Source organism: Capra hircus, chromosome 21 (assembly GCF_001704415.2).
Source record: "Capra hircus breed San Clemente chromosome 21, ASM170441v1, whole genome shotgun sequence".
Lineage (NCBI taxonomy): Eukaryota > Metazoa > Chordata > Mammalia > Artiodactyla > Bovidae > Capra > Capra hircus.
The window spans coordinates 67,083,341-67,103,465 of record NC_030828.1 but is presented as its reverse complement, the minus strand read 5'-3'; the positions used below and the strand labels follow the sequence as shown (position 1 = coordinate 67,103,465).

At 57.1% G+C, this 20,125-nt stretch overlaps 1 protein-coding gene across 1 annotated transcript in view; it reads right to left on the bottom strand.

Moving 5' to 3' along the window:
* The window catches only part of LOC108638483 (exocyst complex component 3-like protein 4), a 30,661-nt gene continuing 12,809 nt past the window's right edge, over positions 2,274-20,125 (bottom strand). Inside the window, 11 exon segments of the mRNA XM_018065935.1 lie at positions 2,274-2,795; positions 3,829-3,950; positions 4,574-4,726; positions 4,802-4,921; positions 5,712-5,826; positions 7,379-7,459; positions 7,660-7,760; positions 8,119-8,238; positions 8,476-8,587; positions 9,531-9,768; positions 9,771-9,956. Coding sequence (XP_017921424.1) covers positions 2,609-2,795; positions 3,829-3,950; positions 4,574-4,726; positions 4,802-4,921; positions 5,712-5,826; positions 7,379-7,459; positions 7,660-7,760; positions 8,119-8,238; positions 8,476-8,587; positions 9,531-9,768; positions 9,771-9,956 — 1,535 coding nt within the window. The 3' untranslated portion in view covers positions 2,274-2,608.

Genomic DNA, 20,125 nt, shown 5'->3' with positions numbered 1-20,125 from the left:
CAATGGTGAAGCCAAGCTGAACCCAAGGGGGAAGAGCAGGGGGCTGCGCAGGGGGAAGGGGGTGGCCAGGCTAGGTGGGGCCTGGGACCCACGCTCTGGGGGCACGCAGGATGTCCTGCTGCACAGAGGAACAGACACTGGGCAAGCCCCCCACCACCACCATCCCTGGGCGCTGTCAGGGGCTGGCACATTGCAGGAACACACACATACATGAACACACACACACATGCACACACGCTTCCTTATCAGCCAGACAACCTGGTCCTCAAGTCCAGAAGCAGCTCGGAGAGCCAGCCCTCTCCCTCCCAGTGCTTGGCCCGGACAATAGAATGGCCAGGGCAAACTTGGCTCTTCGTGAGGCCTCCTTTGACGTGGTGGGGGGCAGGGTTCTGAGCACGGACCCCTAGCCCGGGACAGGATGGCCAATGTCAGGGCCCTGGACCCGAGCCAGTCGGGGTGCCCTGGACTCAGGCCTCCCTGCAGTCCCCGGCCTCCCTGGCTGCACCCCTCATAGGAGCTGCCGTCTAGCCTCCTATTTACCCCAACTCAGCCTTGGGAAGCGGACCCCAGCCCCTCACGCTCTGCTGGGCTCACAGGAGCACAGCTGGGGCACACAGAGCCACCTGGGCATGGAGGGTCCTGCCAGGAAAACCCTGCCTTTCTGGCTCTGGGCCTGGGTCTCCGCCTACAGCCTTCCCGCTGCCGCTCACAGGCTGCTTAGCCTCTGCTGGCCCCGCCTCCCCTGGGGGTGTTCCCCCCTCACGGGCCCCACCCACCTCAGGACTCACTGACAGAGCCCCCTAGCCCTGCACCCGGGGTCTTTTCTGCTTCTTCGTGCCAGGCCCATGGGCACGTGGGCTCACGGGGCCCACACCTGGCGTTATGGCAGGCCCTTGCTTCACTCCTCCTGGCCTGGGAGGCACAGGCAGCACCCCCATTTCGCAGCTGGAAAAAACAGGTGCATAGAGCTGACGAAACCTGCCTACAGCCTCTGACTGGAGAGCAAGTGGCAGAACTACGCCTGGCTCAGAAACCAGCCCGGGACCCTCTGCCTGCAGCCCAGGGGCTCAGGCGGAGCCAGGCCCGTCGGTCAGGGCCGGGGCCGGGGCTGCAGGAGGGGTCTCCTTGAGGGGCCGGCGAAGCAAAGCTGTCGGGGGTGGCAGGGGCCCCGCGTGGAGAAGCTGGCCAGGACCAAGCCAGGGCAAGGCTTCCTGTAGCACGGCCCCTACGCAACCTTTGCCGGCCACCGGGCTGACTCGTGGGGTCAGGCTGGCTTGTCAGTCTCCTGCCGCTCCCGAGGGAAAGAGGTGCCCCTTGGATATCTGCCCACCCACCACCAGCTATAGGACCTCAGGCCACCCGTGCTGGGGCCTGGGGTGAAGCAGCGCAGATCCCCATCCTGTGCTGGCCTCAGTTTCCCCAATGACACTAGGGCTGCCTGCCAGCGTCAGCACTCACACGCCCTGCCCCCACCCCACTCCTGTTCCCAGGGCCTGGAACACCAACCTCTCCTCTTCCTCCTCCTGGCCCTGCCCCTGGCCAGGCTGTGCCTGGCACTTGCTCCTGAGCCCCCAGGAAACCAGCAGGGGGGAGGGTAGGGGAGAGGCAGCTGGTGGGGCCTCCCTCAGCGCCTCCCTGTCAATCTCCCATCTCAGCACCCCGCTTTCTTGGAGAGCCCCAGGTTGCCAATGCAAACGGGGTTTCCTAGCAGCCTTGCTTGCAGGCTGGAGCCAAATTTCAGTGCCACGGGTTCGAGAGAGAAAGATGAAGAGGGAGGTTTGCAGGGGTCAGGCCTGAGTAAGCTCCTTGCAGCCTCATGTCTAGAGCCAGGACCGGCAGGGTCCACCCCTCCACACACTCACTCCAGGCTGACACTTGCCCTGCGGCATCACACAACTTTCACTGCTGGGAAGTCCCTCGCACATCTAACCCAAATACCTCAAGCTGTAGAACAAGCTTTGGCCTTTCCTTATCTGCCAGGGTGCAGGCTTGCTTAGAACAGGACAGAGCAGTGCCCACCCCTGCGGGGCAATGCTCACTCGCACATGAGGCCAGGGGCCTCGGGAAACCAGGGTTGAAGTTTGTTTTGCTCTGTAACCACAGTGGTGGGCTTTCCCAGTTCAGACTTGCCTCAGTCTCCCTGTTGGTACAGTGGGCAGGAAAAGGCAGTCAGCACAGAACCTCTGGCCGGCCCCTGGGTGCATGGGGAGACAGACCTGTCTGCAGTCAACTTGGCCCCGCGTCTCCTTAGACAGATACCATTTTATTTCATGTTTAGTTTAAAAATAAATACTCTGTTCTTCATTTTCACATTGGGGTGGTGCAGGACAGTTAGACAGGGAGGCCTTCCCAGGTGGGCAGTACCAAAGGGAACTTCTGCACCAAACCCTCCTCCAAATGCCTGGAATGCCTCTCAGGCTTGCTGGCATGCCTGGCATGACCTCCCCTGGCCATCAGGAGGAGGAGGATGGATGGTCCCCCACGGGCGGGCTTCAGGCCTGGGGCTGCGCTGGGGCTGCCTCCCGGGTCCCCGGCTTAGGGCTCGGTCCCTAGGGGCAGGTGGCTGCCCCTCCGTCCCCCAGGGCCGCCCCCTTTCAGGCCAGCAGCGCTAGATGCAGGTGACCAGCACGTCCACGCAGGTGCCCAACTTGATCTCCTCGAGGAGCACGCGACCCCCGGCGGCCCCAGATCTGCCAGCCTTGGCCCTCAGGACGGCCTGGGCGTGGAGCAGGAAGTGCTGGTTTCGAAGGCAGCCCAGGCGGCGCAGTGGCAGGATGGCCAGCACGTGGTCCCACCTGCAGAGACACGCGGGCCCCCGCTGCAGACTCGACAGCTCCAGTGACACCCCGGACCCGAGGGCGAAGGGGACCCCGGGGCTCGGACTGGAAGCGCTAGGGCACCCAGCATTCCTGGGGGTGCCTGGGTCTTGAAGGGTGCAAAGCTCTGCGGAGACGGGAAGCGGCAAGCCTGATGGGAACAGCCTCTGAGCCCCAGGCAGAGGTTCCGGAAAACTAGTTGAACTAGGGAGGCAGCAGGGCGCTGCCATGCCGTGATGCCAGGAGCGGGGCAGGCAGGGGAGTCAGAGCCTCTTCCCCTGAGAACCCTGCTGGGGAGCCCCGGCCCAGCGGCAAGCAGAGAGGCACGTGGGGTGGGAAGCTTAGCCCAGTGTGCCGCCCCTCCCGCCCCGGGCACCCCAAAGAGCTGGAAGCACTGTCTCCCGCAGCCAGGGAGGGCCGGCCAGCCTGCGCAGGAAAACCCCGAGGGGCCAGAAGGGGAACCTTCCGCCTATGCGCAGTTACTCTGAATCAAGAACAAACAGATGCAGCGGGCTGGGATCAGAGGATTCTCCGGTGGGGCGGGGTGGGGCAGGGGACCAGGAAGGGGCTAGGCCTGGGCTTTCTGTAGCCTCCCCATCCTGGAATCTCCAAGGCCATGGAGAGATTCAGCTGGGATTTCCACATGCGTGATGACTCAGCACCACCCCCCAACACACACCCTAGGATCAAAGCCTTCTTCCTGCTGGCAGGTCTCTGGGCTTCCAGAAAGGGCTTTCCCCCGGAGCTGGGGGCTGGTGCCTCCCCCTAAGACTCACTGGAGGAAGGCTCTGGCTCCCTTCAGACTCCAGGGACCACAAGACTGAATGAGGACGGTGAGATTAGAACACCGGGGAAGGGCAGGGAGGATCCCACCAGGGCCCCCACAGCCTGAGGGTCCAGGGCCCGCAGGTCACGCTGCTGGCACCTGTGCACGGAGGCCGGTGCTAGTCCGAGCCCCGCCCCGAGGCCCCCTCCCTGTCTCCCGTCCCAGAACCAGCTCCGGGGTAGGAACCTGATGTCCCCGTAGCTTCTGATGAGCGTCTCCAGGTGCCGCCTGATGTCATCTTTGTAAGTCTCGCCCAGTATGTCAGCCACGCATGGGATAGCTTGGCCCAGCCATGTGGCCTGGGAGCCCTGCGGAGACGCGGGCGCGGTGGGCCACCCCCGCCCCCGCCTGCAGCCCCTCGGTGAGTGCCCGGTTTAGCCCTCCTGCAGCCACCACCGCGGCCCCACCAGGACCGCCTCCCACCCCGCGGAAGGGGACACGCCCGGCTCAGGGTTCCTCTTCCCTCCCCACCACAGGGCGCAGAGGAGGCTTTCCTTGTCTGCTCAGGTGGGTGAGCCCAGGCCCCGCGGGGAAGGCCTGCCTGGCATCAGACGGGGAGTCAGGGACCAGCGGCCCAGATGAGGGGTGTCTGTGTGGGCAGGATATGCCTGAGCTCGCTCTACTGGGGCTGGGGTGGAGGAGAGGTCCCACACAGTCCCCGCCCCTCAGACAGGGCTTCAACCCTCATCCCTCCCCTACATCCCCCACAAAGTACATGCAAATCAACGCAAAATATGCAACGTGTCCTCCCCATCTGGCCCGCCCCGGCACCCCGGAGAGTGCCTCGAATCCTTTGCCAAAGCCCGCCCACAGGGGGGTCTCTTACAGTGGGGAGCTGAAATCAGACTGAGGGGTGCGCTGTTGGAGGGTCCGCGGGCTGGAGAACCCCCAAGAAGGCCAGCGCCCCGGGGCAGTCGGGCGATGCTCCTACCAAGCCCTGGAAGGTGCTGCCCATGGCCTGCGCCTCAAGGCCCATCTTCTGGGAGCCGCTCCGTCGGTCCACACCCCGGAGCCGCTCACGGGGTCGCAGCGCCTGCGCCAGGTACTGGCGGACAACGTAGCGGTGCACCTGCTGCAGAGTCTCCTGGAGGTGGGGGCACGGTCACCCGGAGGAGCCCTGGGCACGCCCCCACCAGCGCCCGCCCCCGCCCCCGGATACCTGGGCCAGGGGTGGGGCCATGTGCTCGAGGAGGCCCGAGAAGGCCACCACTTTGTCCATGAGGGGCTGCAGCAGGTCCTGGGTCAGCCAGGCCTTGGTGCACAGGACCCTGAAGAGCGGCTAGGGGCAGAGCGGTGGGCAGTTGGCCGAGGGCTGACCCCCAGCACCCATTAGACCCTCCCCTGGGCACCCAGGGCATGGCCCTGGACAGGGGCGATTCAGGACAAACGGCGAGCTGGCATCAGGAAGAAAGTCTGGGTTGCTGACTCCCTTCTCTACGGTATCATGGGGACAGCCCCTCTCCTGGCTCTAGACCTTTCCCTGATGAGAAATCTCTGAGACTGCCTCCTCCAGGCCGGCAGGCCCCGTGGGCATGGTTGGAGTTTGAGCCTCTAGCCAGGCCTTGCCTTGGGAGTCTTGGTGGCGCTTTGAGGGGCTGGATGAGGCGCCATTCCCTGGATGCACCCGCTCTGTGGAGAGGGTCCTCTGAGAGTCTCAGAGTTCGTCTCTGAGAGGAGAGTGAAAGCGTTAGTCACTTAGTCGTGTCCGACTCTTTGTGACCACATGGACTGTACCTCCGTCCATGGGATTCCCCAGGCAAGTGTACTAGACTGGGTTGCCATTCCCTTCTCCAGGGCATCCTCCTCACCCAGGGATGGAACCTGGGTGTCCTGCAATTATAGGCGGATTCTTCACCATCTGAGCCACCCAGGGCGTGAAGGAAGAAGGGAATTGTTCCCAACTGTTCTTGCTCAGCTGGGAACCTGTCTGGGTTCCCTGCCTGCCCCCGAAACACCACCCCAACACGCCCCTATGGTAAATGAGTGCTGTGACTTGGGCCCCCGGGCTCCGGGACACAGGGCGCACCTGCTGGGCAAGGAAAGTGGGGAGAGAAGGGCCCCCCCCTCACCTGCACAGCGCCCTGCAAGCCCTGGAGCAGCCGCTTCTGAAAGGCTCGGGCAGCAGCCCCCAGGGCCTTCTCCAGCTCTCCAAAGCTTTCTGGGAACTTGGCCAGAAGGTGAGTCCTGGGGAGGGGGAGGGGCCAGGATTGGGGAAAGTGGGCAAGGGCTCACAGCCTGGCATACAGCCGTGAAGGCTGGGTGCCACCCCAGCTCCGATCACTCAGACTATAGTGTGAAGGGCAGCCCCCTGGGACGGCACAGTGGAGAAGCCCTGGGAGCGGTCACGTGGGGGGCGGCAGTGCGCCCGGGAGCTGAGCATGGAGGGGTGGGCCAGGGGAGTGTCGAGGTCCCACCGCATGGCAGGGCCCCTGTGGCAGGGCTGAGCCAGACCTCATCCCTCCTGGCGACAGAAGAGTGCAGCACAGCCCCTCCTGGCACAGAGGCCCTCCTCAGACGCTCGGGATAGTCGCTCAGTCGAGTCCGACTCTGTGACGCCATGGGCGGTAGCCCGCCAGGCTCCTCTGTCCATGGGATTCTCCAGGCCAGAATACTGGAGTGGGTTTCCATTCCCTTCTCCAGAGGATCTCCCAACCCGGGGATTGAACCTAGGTCTTCTACATTGCAGGTGGATTCTTTATCCTCTGAGCTCCCAGGGAAGCCCTTTGAGCCTCATAACTGCCTCTCCAAATATCACAATGTCCCCATTTCATCATTGAGGAGACAGGGCTAGGCTCTCCCAGTTTGCAGCCCAGGGACACAGAAAGTGAAGTCTGTCAGTCAAGTCCAACTCTTTGTGACCCCCCATGGACTGCAGCTCCCCAGGCTCCTCCATCCATGGGATTTTCCTGGCCAGAGTACTGGAGTGGGTTGCCATTTCCTTCTGCAGAAAGGCAGGGACACAGAAAGGCAGGCTAAATTTCTATCAGGGCTTGACCAGAGATGGCCTACACCTGAGTCCCCTGTGCCAGGACCAGCCTGGCACAGCCTAGGGACAGAAGAGTGTTAGTGAGCCAGCGCCTTATCACGGTCGTGCTTTGGGTTCCCAGATCCAACAAGTACTGCCTGCGTGACTGTGGACCATTGGCGATGCCTTTCTGAGCCCCCACACTGCATTCCCATCTGTCTGTGGGGACATCACGCCATCAGCAGTAGCTGATGCTTCTTCAGTTGGGGGACACTATGGCTTGGCCTGGGGCTGAAGGCTCTGGCAGCCCACAGGGGAGGGCCACTGTCCCCTGGAGGCAGAGGAACCCAGTCCCTGGCACCAGCAAGGCCCTGGGGGTTGGGGAAGGGGCGGGGGGGGGGGGGAGTGTCAGGGCAGGCTTCCAAGAAGAGAGAGGGTCCTTCAAAGTAAGGGGGCTGAGCGGGATGAAGGGAGGAGAGAATGGAGCCCTGGGTGGCAGGGATGAGCTGGGCAAGGGTGGTTGGAACCTCGGCCTCTGCTCAGCCCTGAAGCTCCCTGCGTCCCTGCCAGGGCCTTAGCTCTGCGGGGCCAAGAGAGGACCCCACGGGGGGTGGGGGGGGGGACGGGGCGGGGCCGAGCACGGAGACAGAGTCCCCTCCGGAGGCCTCCGGGCAAGGCCACCAAGGGGCCACAGGGGCACTGTCTGCGTCGTGGTTCCCAGGGCTCGCGCGCCCCCTGCCGGTCGCGCCTGGCACCGCGGGACAAACCCACCTGAGCTCCTCGCAGGCATTGATGCTGGCGCACACGTGAGTCTCGCTCACCGCCCCTGATTCCAGAAAAGCCTTTTCGAACCTGGGGGGCGGGGTACGCAGGGGCCGTGGAGACTCTCCCCGGCTGCTAAAACCCCGAGCCCGCCCTCCAGGCTTCTCCCTCCCAGTTGTCTGGAATCTCGGATTCCGAGGTAACGGGATGGGTGGGTCCTCCCCAGGGACAACCAGCGTCCAACCCTGGCCACCCCGCCCACCACATCCCGGCCCAGGATTCGCCCGCACCTGTGCAGGAAGAGCCCCAGCGCCCGCGCGCAGATCCCCAACGTGGTGGCCTCCAGTTCTTCGGAGATGGCGCCGGCCGCCTTCACGTGCTCCGCCACGAGCTGCCAGTGAGCGCGTCTGAGTACTGGATGCCTATGGCCCCAGCGCCAAATCGTGGGGCAGGGACGTCTCCACCCTCCCCGCTCTGCCTCCCAGTCTCGGCTCCGACTTCCAGGGGCCCCGATTTCCAGAGGGTCAGCCCTCCCAGCTCTGCACATCCACAGGGTCCCTCCCCCTACCCAGCTCAGCTGGGAGCTGTGGCCTCGCTCTCCCAGCCTGGTCATGAGACCGAGGACTTCTGCCTGCGCCCCACGTGGGGCCTCAGGCTCCCGTTCGATGTGGAGAGGCTGTTTTGACTGTGTCTTATAAGAGAGTCTCCACCGCCAGAGGCCCAAACCCACGGCCTTCCCTCCGGCGCACCATGCAGACGTCGAAGGACAACGACGTGTAGAGGCCCTGAAGCTCTTCGGGGGCCTCTGCAGTCGCCCAGCGACTCTGCTCCAGCTGCAGGATGCCATCGAAGCAGCTCGCGATCTTGGTCTGTGCGGGCCAGGGAAGGGGCCGCGGTGAGACCCTCCCAGGAGGGAGACCCCCTACCTCCAAGTCCTAGGGCACGCCCTTGGAGACAAGGGCACCCCTGACGGGACACAGGCCCACGCCGAGGCCGCAGGGCGCAGAGATGCTCGGACCATGTGCACTGCGCCTCCCTATCCGGCTGGCATTGACCACCCTCTACCCGGACCCCGCCCCCTTCGGCCCGGCCCCGCCCCGTCTCACCTCCAGGAAGCTGGTGTAGTCTTCTTCCAGTCGGGCCCAGACGTCCGGTGCCAGGAGTGGGGGCAGCGGCTCCGAGGGCAGAGCCTGGTCCTGGGAGCCCAGGAAATCAGGACTGGAAGGCAGGGCGGGGCCTGAAGGTCTGGGCGGGACTCTGATGCGGCCGCGGCTGCCCCCACTGCCCTCTGCCTTGGCTCAAAGCCTAATGCCATCGCTGTGAGGCCCGGAATCTGGGCTTCCATTCACACGCCCGGCACCCCAGCCCGCCCTCCGGGATTCCGTGCCAAACGCCCATCCACTCGGTTTCCCACCTCAGGATTTCCTGGCTAAGCATCTGGCGGAGCGTGCCCCGAAAGCATAAAGAAGGCAGTCCGGATGGACCTCGACCAGCTTGCTTCGGGAGTGACCTCCACCCTCTCGCTCGGGGTTCACCCAAATTGAGCTCTAAACGCCCCCAGGACCTTGCAGTTCAGGGTCCAGCTAGGATCCAGCCCACACCGGGGCGGGCGCCTGTCTGCAGCCACGCAGAATATTAAGGGGCCCAGCACTTTGGCGCCCCTCCAACTGCCCGCCTGCCTGGGGAGCTGGGGAGCGCTCAGGGGCACCGGGGACCCACCCCATCACGTTCTGCAGAGCCCTGCAGAGCCGAGGTGTCCATCCAAAGCAAGAATAGGGGTGAAAGCCAGCCCTCAAGAGCGCGGTGAGCCGTGGTTGTGTCCAGCCTGGAGGGGGCGCCCTTGGCCAGTTCGCTAAAGGCCCCGCGTGGACTAGGGGGTACTCCCTGGGCTCGCCGCCTCGGGAGCAACCCCACACATAACGCTTTCCAGCTTCTGAACCGAGAGGGAGAGCACCAGGGTCTGGGAGGGGGAGGAGAGAATGTCAAAGGGCTACCGTATCTGGGATCCTGGGTGCCTAACAGCCAGCACTCTCCCGGGGAGGAAAAGGAGGAGAAAGGTGCCCTGTGCCCTTCAGAGCAGGTTCCCGAAGGCCTCGCGGGCGGGCAGTGCCAGCCCCTCCTCGCCCTCGCCCCACCCCCCGGCCGCCGGCCCGGGCCTCACCTGCTGTAGACGTTGGCGGCCCAGTCCAGCAGGACGTAGAGCTGCTCGCAGCCGCGGGCGTCGTGCGCGAGCTCCTGGAGGCGCCCGGCCACCGCGCCGTGGAAGGCACGCAGGTAGGCCGCCCACGCCGGGAAGCCGGCGGCCGCGTAAGCGGGGTGCACCTCCCGCTGCACCTTCTGCAGGTCGCGGCGAACCAAAGCGGCCGCCAAGTCGGGGGCAGCGTCGGGCGCCCCCTGGGCCACCCCACGTCCGCCTGCCGCACGCGCTCCTCTGCGCTCCGCCGCACGGCGTCCTCCCAGTACTGGCGCTTCTGCTCAAAGCGGAGTTCAACGGCCCCGAGGAGGAAGTCCACCCCTTTCCCTGGATGTCCCAGCACTGGACGGGGGTGGGGTCGGGCTGCAAGGGGCAGGCCCAGGCAACCGGGGGCTTATGGAGGCCTTGCAGCCCACAGGGAAGGCTGTGGGAGGGGCCTTGGTTCTATATTTAACCAGGGGCTGGAGGCTCCTAAATCCTATTCTCACCCATCGATCTTCTCCCCGCTGCCCCTCGTAGAGGACTGGGAGGGGGTCTCCAGGGCGCTGGGGCTTGGGCGCAGGGCCCTCACCACCCCCAGGCTCCCTCAGGTTCTGCTCACTCCCCACCCCCTTTCAGCCCCTCCTGCTGTTGGGGAAAAAGAAGAGAAACTTCTTGGCCTGCTGGGACCTCCCATCCTCCCCACTGTGTAAAGACAAGTTCAAGGTGGTGGGGGGCCAGCAAGTTCTCAGTTCAGCCCAGGGAACTAGGGCCCAAAGGTAGGCAGGACCTGCTGAAGTCACTGACCAACCAGAGGCTGAGCCACCCCCCTTTCCCGAGCCACCCCCCTTTCCCCGGCCACCCCCACGAGGGGGACAAAGGCCAGGTTGGAGCCAGCACCTGACCCTTGGGTGATATTGGGCCAGAGCGGCCTCTCTGCAGGCCTCAGTGTGCCTGGGGTGATTGACACCAGGATGGGCAGGGCCCAGCCCCTAACTCACCCCCTTCCCGCACCTGCCAGCAAGAGGTCCCTCCAGGGGACAGACATGCAGGGGGTTGCCAAGGCCTATCTTCCTCTCCCAGAGACAGCTCAGCAGCTTGAAGGAGGCTGTCCCGAGGGAGGGGCCGGCCCAGGTGCTCAATGCAAGCCTTATCAGCCCTGCCCTGGCCACAGGTCGTGGTTCCCCCAGATGCCAGGACTCAGGGACCATGCCCTCAGGTCAGCCCCGACACAGCAGGGAGCATTGTGCCAGCGGCCGTCTGACCCCGCCGCCCCCCACCTCCCACAGTGCCCCACAGTGCCCAGCAGAGGCAGGAGTGGTGAAGGAGCCATTCCAGGGGGGCCGAGCCTGCCCCGCTCTGGGCTCTGCCTCCAGGGAGTGTGGGGGCAGGACAAGCCAGCCTACCTTGGTTGGCAAGAGCTCACATTTTATAAGCACCTACTGTATGCTCGGTCCAATGCCTGGCACTGTCAGATCCCCATGACAACAAAGTGACAGCGTGTCATTCTCCCCACTTTATAGATAAGGAAACAGGCTCAGAGAGGGGCAGGGTCTTGCCTTAAGCCACACAGCTCAGGGGCGGGGAGTCAGGACCAGCCCAGGTCTGGCTAGGAACCTGGGAGCAGAGGCTGAACCCTGTCTCCCAGTAGCAGCAGCCCAGCGTTGCTGCCCAGAGAACCCTTTCTTCTGGCAGAGGGTCTGAAGATGGGCAGGCTGCCAGATGCCAGGAGTGGCATCAGACTTGAAGTTCTCCAGGAAGCCTAGGGGAAAATTCTGGGGGAAAAGGGGCAGCTGGCAGCTGGGTCTCACGGGAGGTAACAGAGGCAGACGCTTGAAACCCAGCCACCCTGCCTGACCACCTCGTCCCAAAGCCCATCGAGGCCCCCCTGGTGTTCCCTCTGCCCCCTGCTCCCTGAATCCTGCTTCAGCAGCTTCCCAAGTCATTCTTGACCTTCAGGAGGTACCAATCAGGTCACTCTCCTGCTTTAAACCCTTCCGTGGCTCCCCACAGCCTGGCATTAGAAGCCGCCCTCGCCCCCATCATGGTCTGAACTTCCTCCAGCTTCACGCCCGGGCCTCCTGGGCCTGCACCCAGCCAGCCTCCCAGCTTCTGCTCAGGCAGCTCCTCCTCCCAGCCTCTCCCTCTGCTCCCCAGCGCTGACCTGGATTTCAGAAGCTGGGGTGCAGTCGCCTCCACCTCCCAGCAGTCCGTGGGCTGTTCTGTGCCGCGTGCCTGCTCATCAGGCCTGGACTGGCTCACTGGAGATGGGGCCTCCTCACTGGCCTGGGGACCTCTGTCCATCCACCCCTCCTTACTGCCCAGAGGCAGCCTGCGGGGGCAGTGAGCCTTCAGTGTGAAGATCACCGCTGCCTATGCGGGCCCTCTTGGGTATCAGGCTGGTATCTTCTGTCCTGGGCCCCTGTCCTGGGCCTACCTCCCCAGCCATGGGGCCTCTTCCTGGCTCTCTCTCTCTGTTATGTTGCCCTGAGTGTTCAGAGGCCCTGGCCCCTGCACCTTGGCCTCAGCTGAGCTACAGGAGCCAGGAGATGCAGGCCTGGGCTGCGCCCTGAGACCCATGTTCTCCAGGTCAGGGTATTGCGCCCACTGCAGGGCCAGTAACAGGGGTGGGAACACCACCCAGAAGCCATGCTTACCGGAAGCTCCCACCTGACGCCACCCTATCTGTGACCAAGTCAGGTCTGGGCTGCCCTCACCACTGGGTATCTCCACCCTAGCTTCTACCCGCTTTCCCCAGGCCTGCCCTCCTATAGCAGCTCTTCCCAGGTATCCCATCACAGTCCCGATCTTTCCAACTCCCCAGGGCCTGGGCCATCACCCCATCCTTCAAAGCTCCAAAGTAGCCACCTGGGGCAGAGGACTGCGTCTCCCTCGTACCTCCCACCCGTCATCCCCCCATCACCTGGTCACAGGTCCTACCTGTACTCCTTCCTAGACCCCCTGGATTCCATCTCCTTAGAGGGGTCGGGGGTCTTGCCAAAATATAAACCTCCCTTAAAGCCCTTCTCTGCAGGTAAGATTCTTCTGAAAGAAGGAAGAAGACAAGCATGTGTGCTCTCAGCATTCAACATTTGCCTAGAAGATCTAATTAAGTCAATAAGGCAAGAAAAATGAGTAAGAGGTATAAATATTGGGAAGGACCTAATAAAAATGTCATTATTTGGAGGTGATGGATTACCTGCTTAGAAATAGCTTTCTTAAACTCCAGAAAAGCCTATTTTTAAAAAGTTCTTAACCGGACATGGAACAATGGACTGATTCAAAATTGGGAAAGGAGTACGTCAAGGCTGTATATTGTCACCCTGCTTATTTACTGTCTAAGCAGAGTCCATCGTGTGAAATGCTGGGCTGGATGAAGCACAACTGGAATCAAGACTGTCGGGAGAAATATCGATAAACTGAGCTACGCGGATGACACCACCCTTATGGCAGAAAGTGAAGAGGAACTAAAGAGTGTCTTGATGAAGGTGAAAGAAAGTGAAAAAACTGGCTTAAAATTCAGCCTTCAAAAAACGAGGGTCATGCCATCCCGTTCCATCACTCCATGGCAAACAGACAGGGAGAATGGATACCGCGACAGACTATTTTCTTGGGCTCCAAAATCACTGCAGATGGTGACTGTAGCCATGAAATTAAAAATTGCTTGGTCCTTGGAAGGAAAGCTATGACAAACCTAGACAGCATATTAAAACTCAGAGACATTATTTGCTGACAAATGTCTGTAGACTCAAACCTATGACTTTCCCAGTAGTCATGTATGGATGTGAGAGTTGGACCACAAAAAACGCTGAGTGGCGAAGAATCGATGCTTTTGAACTGTGGTGTTGGAGAAGACTCTTGAGTCCCTTGGACTGTAAGGAGATCAAAACTGTGAATCCTAAAGGAAATCAATCCTGAATAACTATTGGAAAGATTGATGCTGAAAGTGAAGCTCCAATACTTTGGCCACCTGATGCAAAGAGTCAATTCATTAGAAAAGACCATGGTGCTGGGAAAGATTGAAGGCAGGAGGAGAAGAAGATGACAGAGGATGAGATAGTTGGGTAGCATCACAGACTCAATGGACATTAATCTGAGCAAACCCTGGGAGATGGTGAAGGACGGGGAGGCCTGGCGTGCTGCATCCATGGGGTCGCAGAGTCAGACACGACTGAGCGACTGAACAACAACAACAAAGAGGTGCTTAAAGCCTCCCTTCTTGAGGCTTCCTGGTGGCTCAGTGGGAGAGAATCCACCTGCCAATGCAAGAGAGGTGGGTTCGATCCCTGACCCGGCAAGATCCCATCTGCTGCGGGGCAGCTAAGCCCTTGCACCCCAACTATCGAGCCTGTGCTCCAGAGCCCTGAACTGCAGCTACTAAAGCCCGCGTGCCTAGACCCTGTGTTCCACAGCTAAAGAAACCACTGAAATGAGAGAGGCCTGCCCTCCACAACAGAGCACAGCCCCCACTGGCCAGAGCTAGAGAAAATCCCCGCAGCAATGAAGACCCAGCATAGCCAAAAATGAATAAATAAGTACCAATTTATAAAAGGCTTCCCTTAATTCAGCAACAAAATATAACCCTTGTCCCCACCCCGCGCTGCCGTCACCCTCAGGAAAGGCACACCCTCCTCCTTAGCGCGGCATTCAAGGAAGCACCTGGCCCCAATGTCGGGAGCCGCGTTAGGCATTACTGACAGAATGGAGGCACAGCCCCAAACCCCTCTCCTCATTTCGCAGGCACGGACCCGGGATGAAGGAGTTAGACCTTGTGATTCTGACTTGTTCTTTCCTTTCTTCGGTTGAGTTGACTGGAAAGAATGTTAAGGTGATTATTGTGCTTGACACAAGCATGAGAAAGCACAAAGCCTTCTACACTTGTGCCCAGAAACTAATCTATAAAATAACCATTGACACTTGTTCAAGGATCTTTACAAAGAATGTCCCAGGATGAGCACATGGGCCACAGCTTGAGGCCATGGGAAAGATTATTATCTGAGATCTATTTGTGAGGGGAATGTTTATGGCCAAAGAAGTTTGCTGAGTTTAGGGTTTAGGATTAATTAGCAATAGCTAGAAGCCTTTTTAGGAGATGATGATCTTAAGATGCTAGGGGCAAACAGGATTTAGAAAGATAAGAAATAAACCAAGAAATGTAGCATGTTCAGTTCAGTTCAGTCGCTCAGTCGTGTCTGACTCTTTGCAACCCCATGAATCCCAGCATGCCAGGCCTTCCTGTCCATCACCAACTCCCAGAGTTCACTCAGACTCACGTCCATCGAGTCCGTGATGCCATCCAGCCATCTCACCTTCTGTCGCCCCCTTCTCCTCCTGCCCCCAATCCCTCCCAGCATCAGAGTCTTTTCCAAGGAGTCAACTCTTCACATGAGATGGCCAAAGTACTGGAGCTTCAGCTTTAGCATCATTCCTTCCAAAGAAATCCCAGGGCTGATCTCCTTCAGAATGGACTGGTTGGATCTCCTTGCAGTCCAAGGGACTCTCAAGAGTCTTCTCCAACACCACAGTTCAAAAGCATCAATTCTTTTGCTCTCAGCCTTCGTACAGTCCAACTCTCACATCCATACATGACCACTGGAAAAACCATAGCCTTGACTAGACGGACCTTTGTTGGCAAAGTAATGTCTCTGCTTTTGAATATGCTATCTAGGTTGGTCATAACTTTCCTTCCAAGGAGTAAGCGTCTTTTAATTTCATGGCTGCAATCACCATTTGCAGTTATTTTGGAGCCCAAAAAAATAAAGTCTGACACTGTTTCCACTATTTCCCCATCTATTTCCCATGAAGTGCTGGGACCAGACGCCATGATCTTCGTTTTCTGAATGTTTAGCTTTAAGCCAACTTTTTCACCCTTTTCTTTCACTTTCATCAAGAGGCTTTTTAGCTCCTCTTCATTTTCTGCCATAAGGGTGGTGTCATCTGCATATCTGAGGTTATTGATATTTCTCCCGGCAATCTTGATTCCAGCTTGTGTTTCTTCCAGTCCAGCGTTTCTCATGATGTACTCTGCATAGAAGTTAAATAAGCAGTGTGACAATATACAGCCTTGACATACTCCTTTTCCTATTTGGAACCAGTCTGTTTTTCCATGTCCAGTTCTAACTGTTGCTTCCTGACCTGCATACAGATTTCTCAAGAGGCAGGTCAGGTGGTCTCGTATTCCCATCTCTCTCCGAATTTTCCACAGTTTATTGTGATCCACACAGTCAAAGGCTTTGGCATAGTCAATAAAGCAGAAATAGATGTTTTTCTGGAACTCTCTTGCTTTTTCCATGATCCAGCGGATGTTGGCAATTTAATCTCTGGTTCCTCTGCCTTTTCTAAAACCAGCATGAACATCAGGAAGTTCACGGTTCACCTATTGCTGAAGCCTGGCTTGGAGAATTTTGAGCATTACTTTACTAGCATGTGAGATGAGTGCAATTGTGCAGTACTTTGAGCATTCTTTGGCATTGCCTTTCTTTGGGATTGGAATGAAAAGTGACCTTTTTCAGTCCTGTGGCCACTGCTGAGTTTTCCAAATTTGCTGGCATATTGAGTGCAGCACTTTCACAGCATCATCTTTCAGGATTTGAAATAGCTCAACTGGAATTCCATCACCTCCACTAGCTTTGTTCATAGTGATGCTTTCTAAGGCTGACCTGACTTCACCTTCCAGGTTGTCTGGCTCTAGGTGAGTGATCTTACCATCGTGATTATTTGGGTCGTGAAGATCTTTTTTGTACAGTTCTTCTGTGTTTTCTTGCCACCTCTTCTTAATATCTTCTGCTTCTGTTAGGTCCATACCATTTCTGTCCTTTATCGAGCCCATATTTGCATGGAACGTTCCCTTGGTATCTCTAATTTTCTTGAAGAGATCTCTAGTCTCTCCTTTTCTTTTGTTTTCCTCTATTTCTTTCAATTGATCGCTGAAGAAGACTTTCTTATCTCTTCTTGCTATACTTTGGAATTCTGCATTAAGATGCTTATCTTTCCTTTCCTCCTTTGATTTTTGCCTCTCTTCTTTTCACAGCTATTTGTAAGGCCTCCCCAGACAGCCATTTTGCCGTTTTGCATTTCTTTTCCATGGGGATGGTCTTGATCCCTGTCTCCTGTACAATGTCACGAATCTCATTCCATAGTTCATCAGGCACTCTTATCTATCAGATCTAGACCCTTAAATCTATTTCTCACTTCCACTTTATAATCATAAGGGATTTGATTGAGGTCATACCTGAATGGTCTAGCAGTTTTCCCTACTTTCTTCATTTTAAGTCTGAATTTGGCAATAAGGAGTTCATGATCTGAGCCACAGTCAGCTCCTGGTTTTGTTTTTGTTGACTGTATAGAGGTTCTCCATCTTTGGCTGCAAAGAATATAATCAATCTGATTTTGGTGTTGAACATCTGGTGATGTGCATTGTAGAGTCTTCTTTTGTGTTGTTGGAAGAGGGTCTTTACTATGACCAGTGCATTTTCTTGGCAAAACTCTATTAGTCTTTGCCCTGCTTCATTCCGCATTCCAAGGCCAAATTTGCCTGTTACTCCAGGTGTTTCTTGACTTCCTACTTTTGCATTCCAGTCCCCTATGATGAAAAGGACATCTTTTTTGGGTGTTAGTTCTAAAAGGTCTTGTAGGTCTTCATAGAACTGTTCAACTTCAGCTTCTTCAGCGTTGCTGGTCGGGGCATAGACTTGGATTACCGTGATATTGAATGGTTTGCCTTGGAGATGAACAGAGATCATTCTGTCGTTTTTGAGATTGCATCCAAGTATTGCATTTCGGACTCTTTTGTTGACCATGATGGCCACTCCATTTCTTCTGAGGGATTCCTGCCTGCAGTAGTAGATATAATGGTCATCTGAGTTAAATTCACCCATTCCAGTCCATTTTATTTTGCTGATTCCTAGAATGTTGACATTCAGTCTTGCCATCTCTTGTTTGACCACTTCCAATTTGCCTTGATTCATGGCCCTGACATTCCAGGCCCTGACATTCCAGGTTCCTATGCAATATTGCTCTTTATAGCATCAGACCTTGCTTCTATCACCAGTCACATCCACAGCTGGGTATTGTTTTTGCTTTGGCTCCATCCCTTGATTCTTTCTGGAGTTATTTCTCCACCGATCTCCAGTAGCATATTGGGCACCTACTGACCTGGGGAGTTCCTCTTTTGGTATCCTATCATTTTGCCTTTTCATAGTGTTCATGGGGTTCTCAAGGCAAGAATAATGAAGTGGTTTGCCATTCCCTTCTCCAGTGGACCACATTCTGTCAGACCTCTCCACCATGACCCGCCCGTCTTGGGTTGCCCGGCGGCCATGGCTTAGTTTCATTGAGTTAGACAAGGCTGTGGTCCTAGCGTGATTAGATTGACTAGTTTTCTGTGAGTATGGTTTCAGTGCGTCTGCCCTCTGATGCCCTCTTGCAACACATACCATCTTACTTGGGTTTCTCTTGCCTTGGGCGTGGTGTATCTCTTCACGGCTGCTCCAGCAAAGCACAGCCGCTGCTCCTTACTTTGGATGAGGGGTATCTCCAATGCCGCCCTTCCTGACCTTCAACGTGGGATGGCTCCTCTAGGCCTTCCTGCACTGGTGCAGCCACTGCTCCTTGGACATTGGGTTGCTCCTTGCGGCTGCCGTCCCTGGCATCGGGCGCAGGGTGGTTCCTCTTGGCTGCTGCCCTTCGGGCATGGGATCTTCCCGGCTTCTACCCCTGACCTTGTATGTGGGGTAGCTCCTCTCGGCGGTGCTTATGTGCGCCGGTCGCAGCCGCCTGCGCTTAGTGTCATTAAAGGAAAAGAAATAGAAACAGTAGAAGTAACAGCATCAGTTCAGTTCAGTTCAGTCTCTCAGTCGTGTCAGACTCTTTGCAACCCCATGTATCGCAGCACGCCAGGCCTCCCCGTCCATCACCAACTGCCGGAGTTCACTCAGATTCACGTCCATCGAGTCAGCACTTAGGTCACCAAAGTGGGCCGACAACCTACATCCAGACTTAACAGCGCTGGGAACTCCCTCCTTAACAGTAATCTATAGTCCCAACTGGGAGAGGGTCCTGGGTGGGGTGCCCACCCCACGGGTGAAACTTCCAGTCGCCATGGTGGGGGCTCCTGCTTATATTCTCAGGCCACAAATGGATATCATCATCAGTTTGCAGGGCAAAAATGCAGCTCTGGTTTTTTCTTTAACTTTTACAATGCTCTTTGTTTTACCTAGTGAGTCATAGGCCTTCTTAGACCCCGGGGGCTGGCCAGGCCCTCAGGAACTTAAGAGATTCTGAGACCCACTTCCTTTCTCACTAAAGTGCAGCTTGGCTTGCTGGTAACAAGTGGTGTGCTTGCAGACGGACATGCAGTCCAGGCAGGGTCCAGGCAAGGTCTGAAGTGGGTAGAGGCCTGCTTCCCTACATGGTTTTTTTTGTTGTTTTTGTTTTCATTTTTTACTATTTATTTGTTTATTCTTACTTTTAAATTTGTTTTGCTTTACCGAGTCTTAGTCACAGCATGTGGGGTGTAGTTCCCGGACCAGGGATCAAACCCAGGCAACCTGCATTGGGAGCGCAGAGTCTTAGCCACAGGACCATGAAGGAAGTTCCTCTCCTGCTGAGGTCCAGCCCCTGCAGGATCCAGGGTACCCTCAGGATGAACGGCATCGGCGAATGAATGAATGAATGAATGAGAGAGGAAAGAATAGAAGCTGATATTCCTTGTTTTACACAGAAAGGCAATAAAGCCCCAGACAAGGGACTTGCTCTGTTCACGGAGGCCACAGGCACCCTCTCACCAGAGTGAAGACGCAGAGCGCCTTCTAGCCAGAAAGAAGACGCAGAGTGCCTTCTCGATCGGGTCTTAGAAGCCCAGGCAGGAAAGTGAATGCAGAGAGCCTCTATGGTCCAAGGGATGAGCCTGAAGAAGAGAGGGAGGGAGAGAGAGAGAAAGAATGACATGGGGTGACCAAGCTTCAGTGAGCAAGGCCCATAACTTTATTTTCAAAAGGAACTTTTATACCTTGACTTGTACATAGAGGGAAATGAAAGATGCAAAGTCATGCAGAGTCAGCCCAAACATTACATCTGTTTTGTCTTTATCGAAACCGGGATTTTTTTTCTGCATACCTTTCCCATAAACAATGTTGTGTACATTATCTTCTGGCCTTGGAGGCCTGTGAACATTTTATGGCCCTCTTTTGATAAAGGCTGCCCAACCAGAAAACTTATTTTTCCTTGAAGTGTTTTTTCTTTATATTTCTAATCTATGTCAGCCTCAGAAAGTATTTAACAGAGTTACATTCTCACGGAGTAAAGGTGCAGTGAGTTACAACAAAGAAAGAACCAATTAGCTCAAAGGTCTGATGTGGTTAATTCCAAGGTTACTGCTTGTTTTTCTTAAATTCCAACTACATTAACTGTTGCACTCCCAAGTGCACAGTGGATAAGAGATATGGGATCTTAGCAGCAATTGGCTCAACACTGAAATCCTACACCAGCACTATTCTAAAAGCTTTTAACTCTTTGAAAGTCTCTATATTTTTAGAATGTTTAGGCTTCCCATGCCTCTCATGGTTGGGAGGCTGTGAACAATC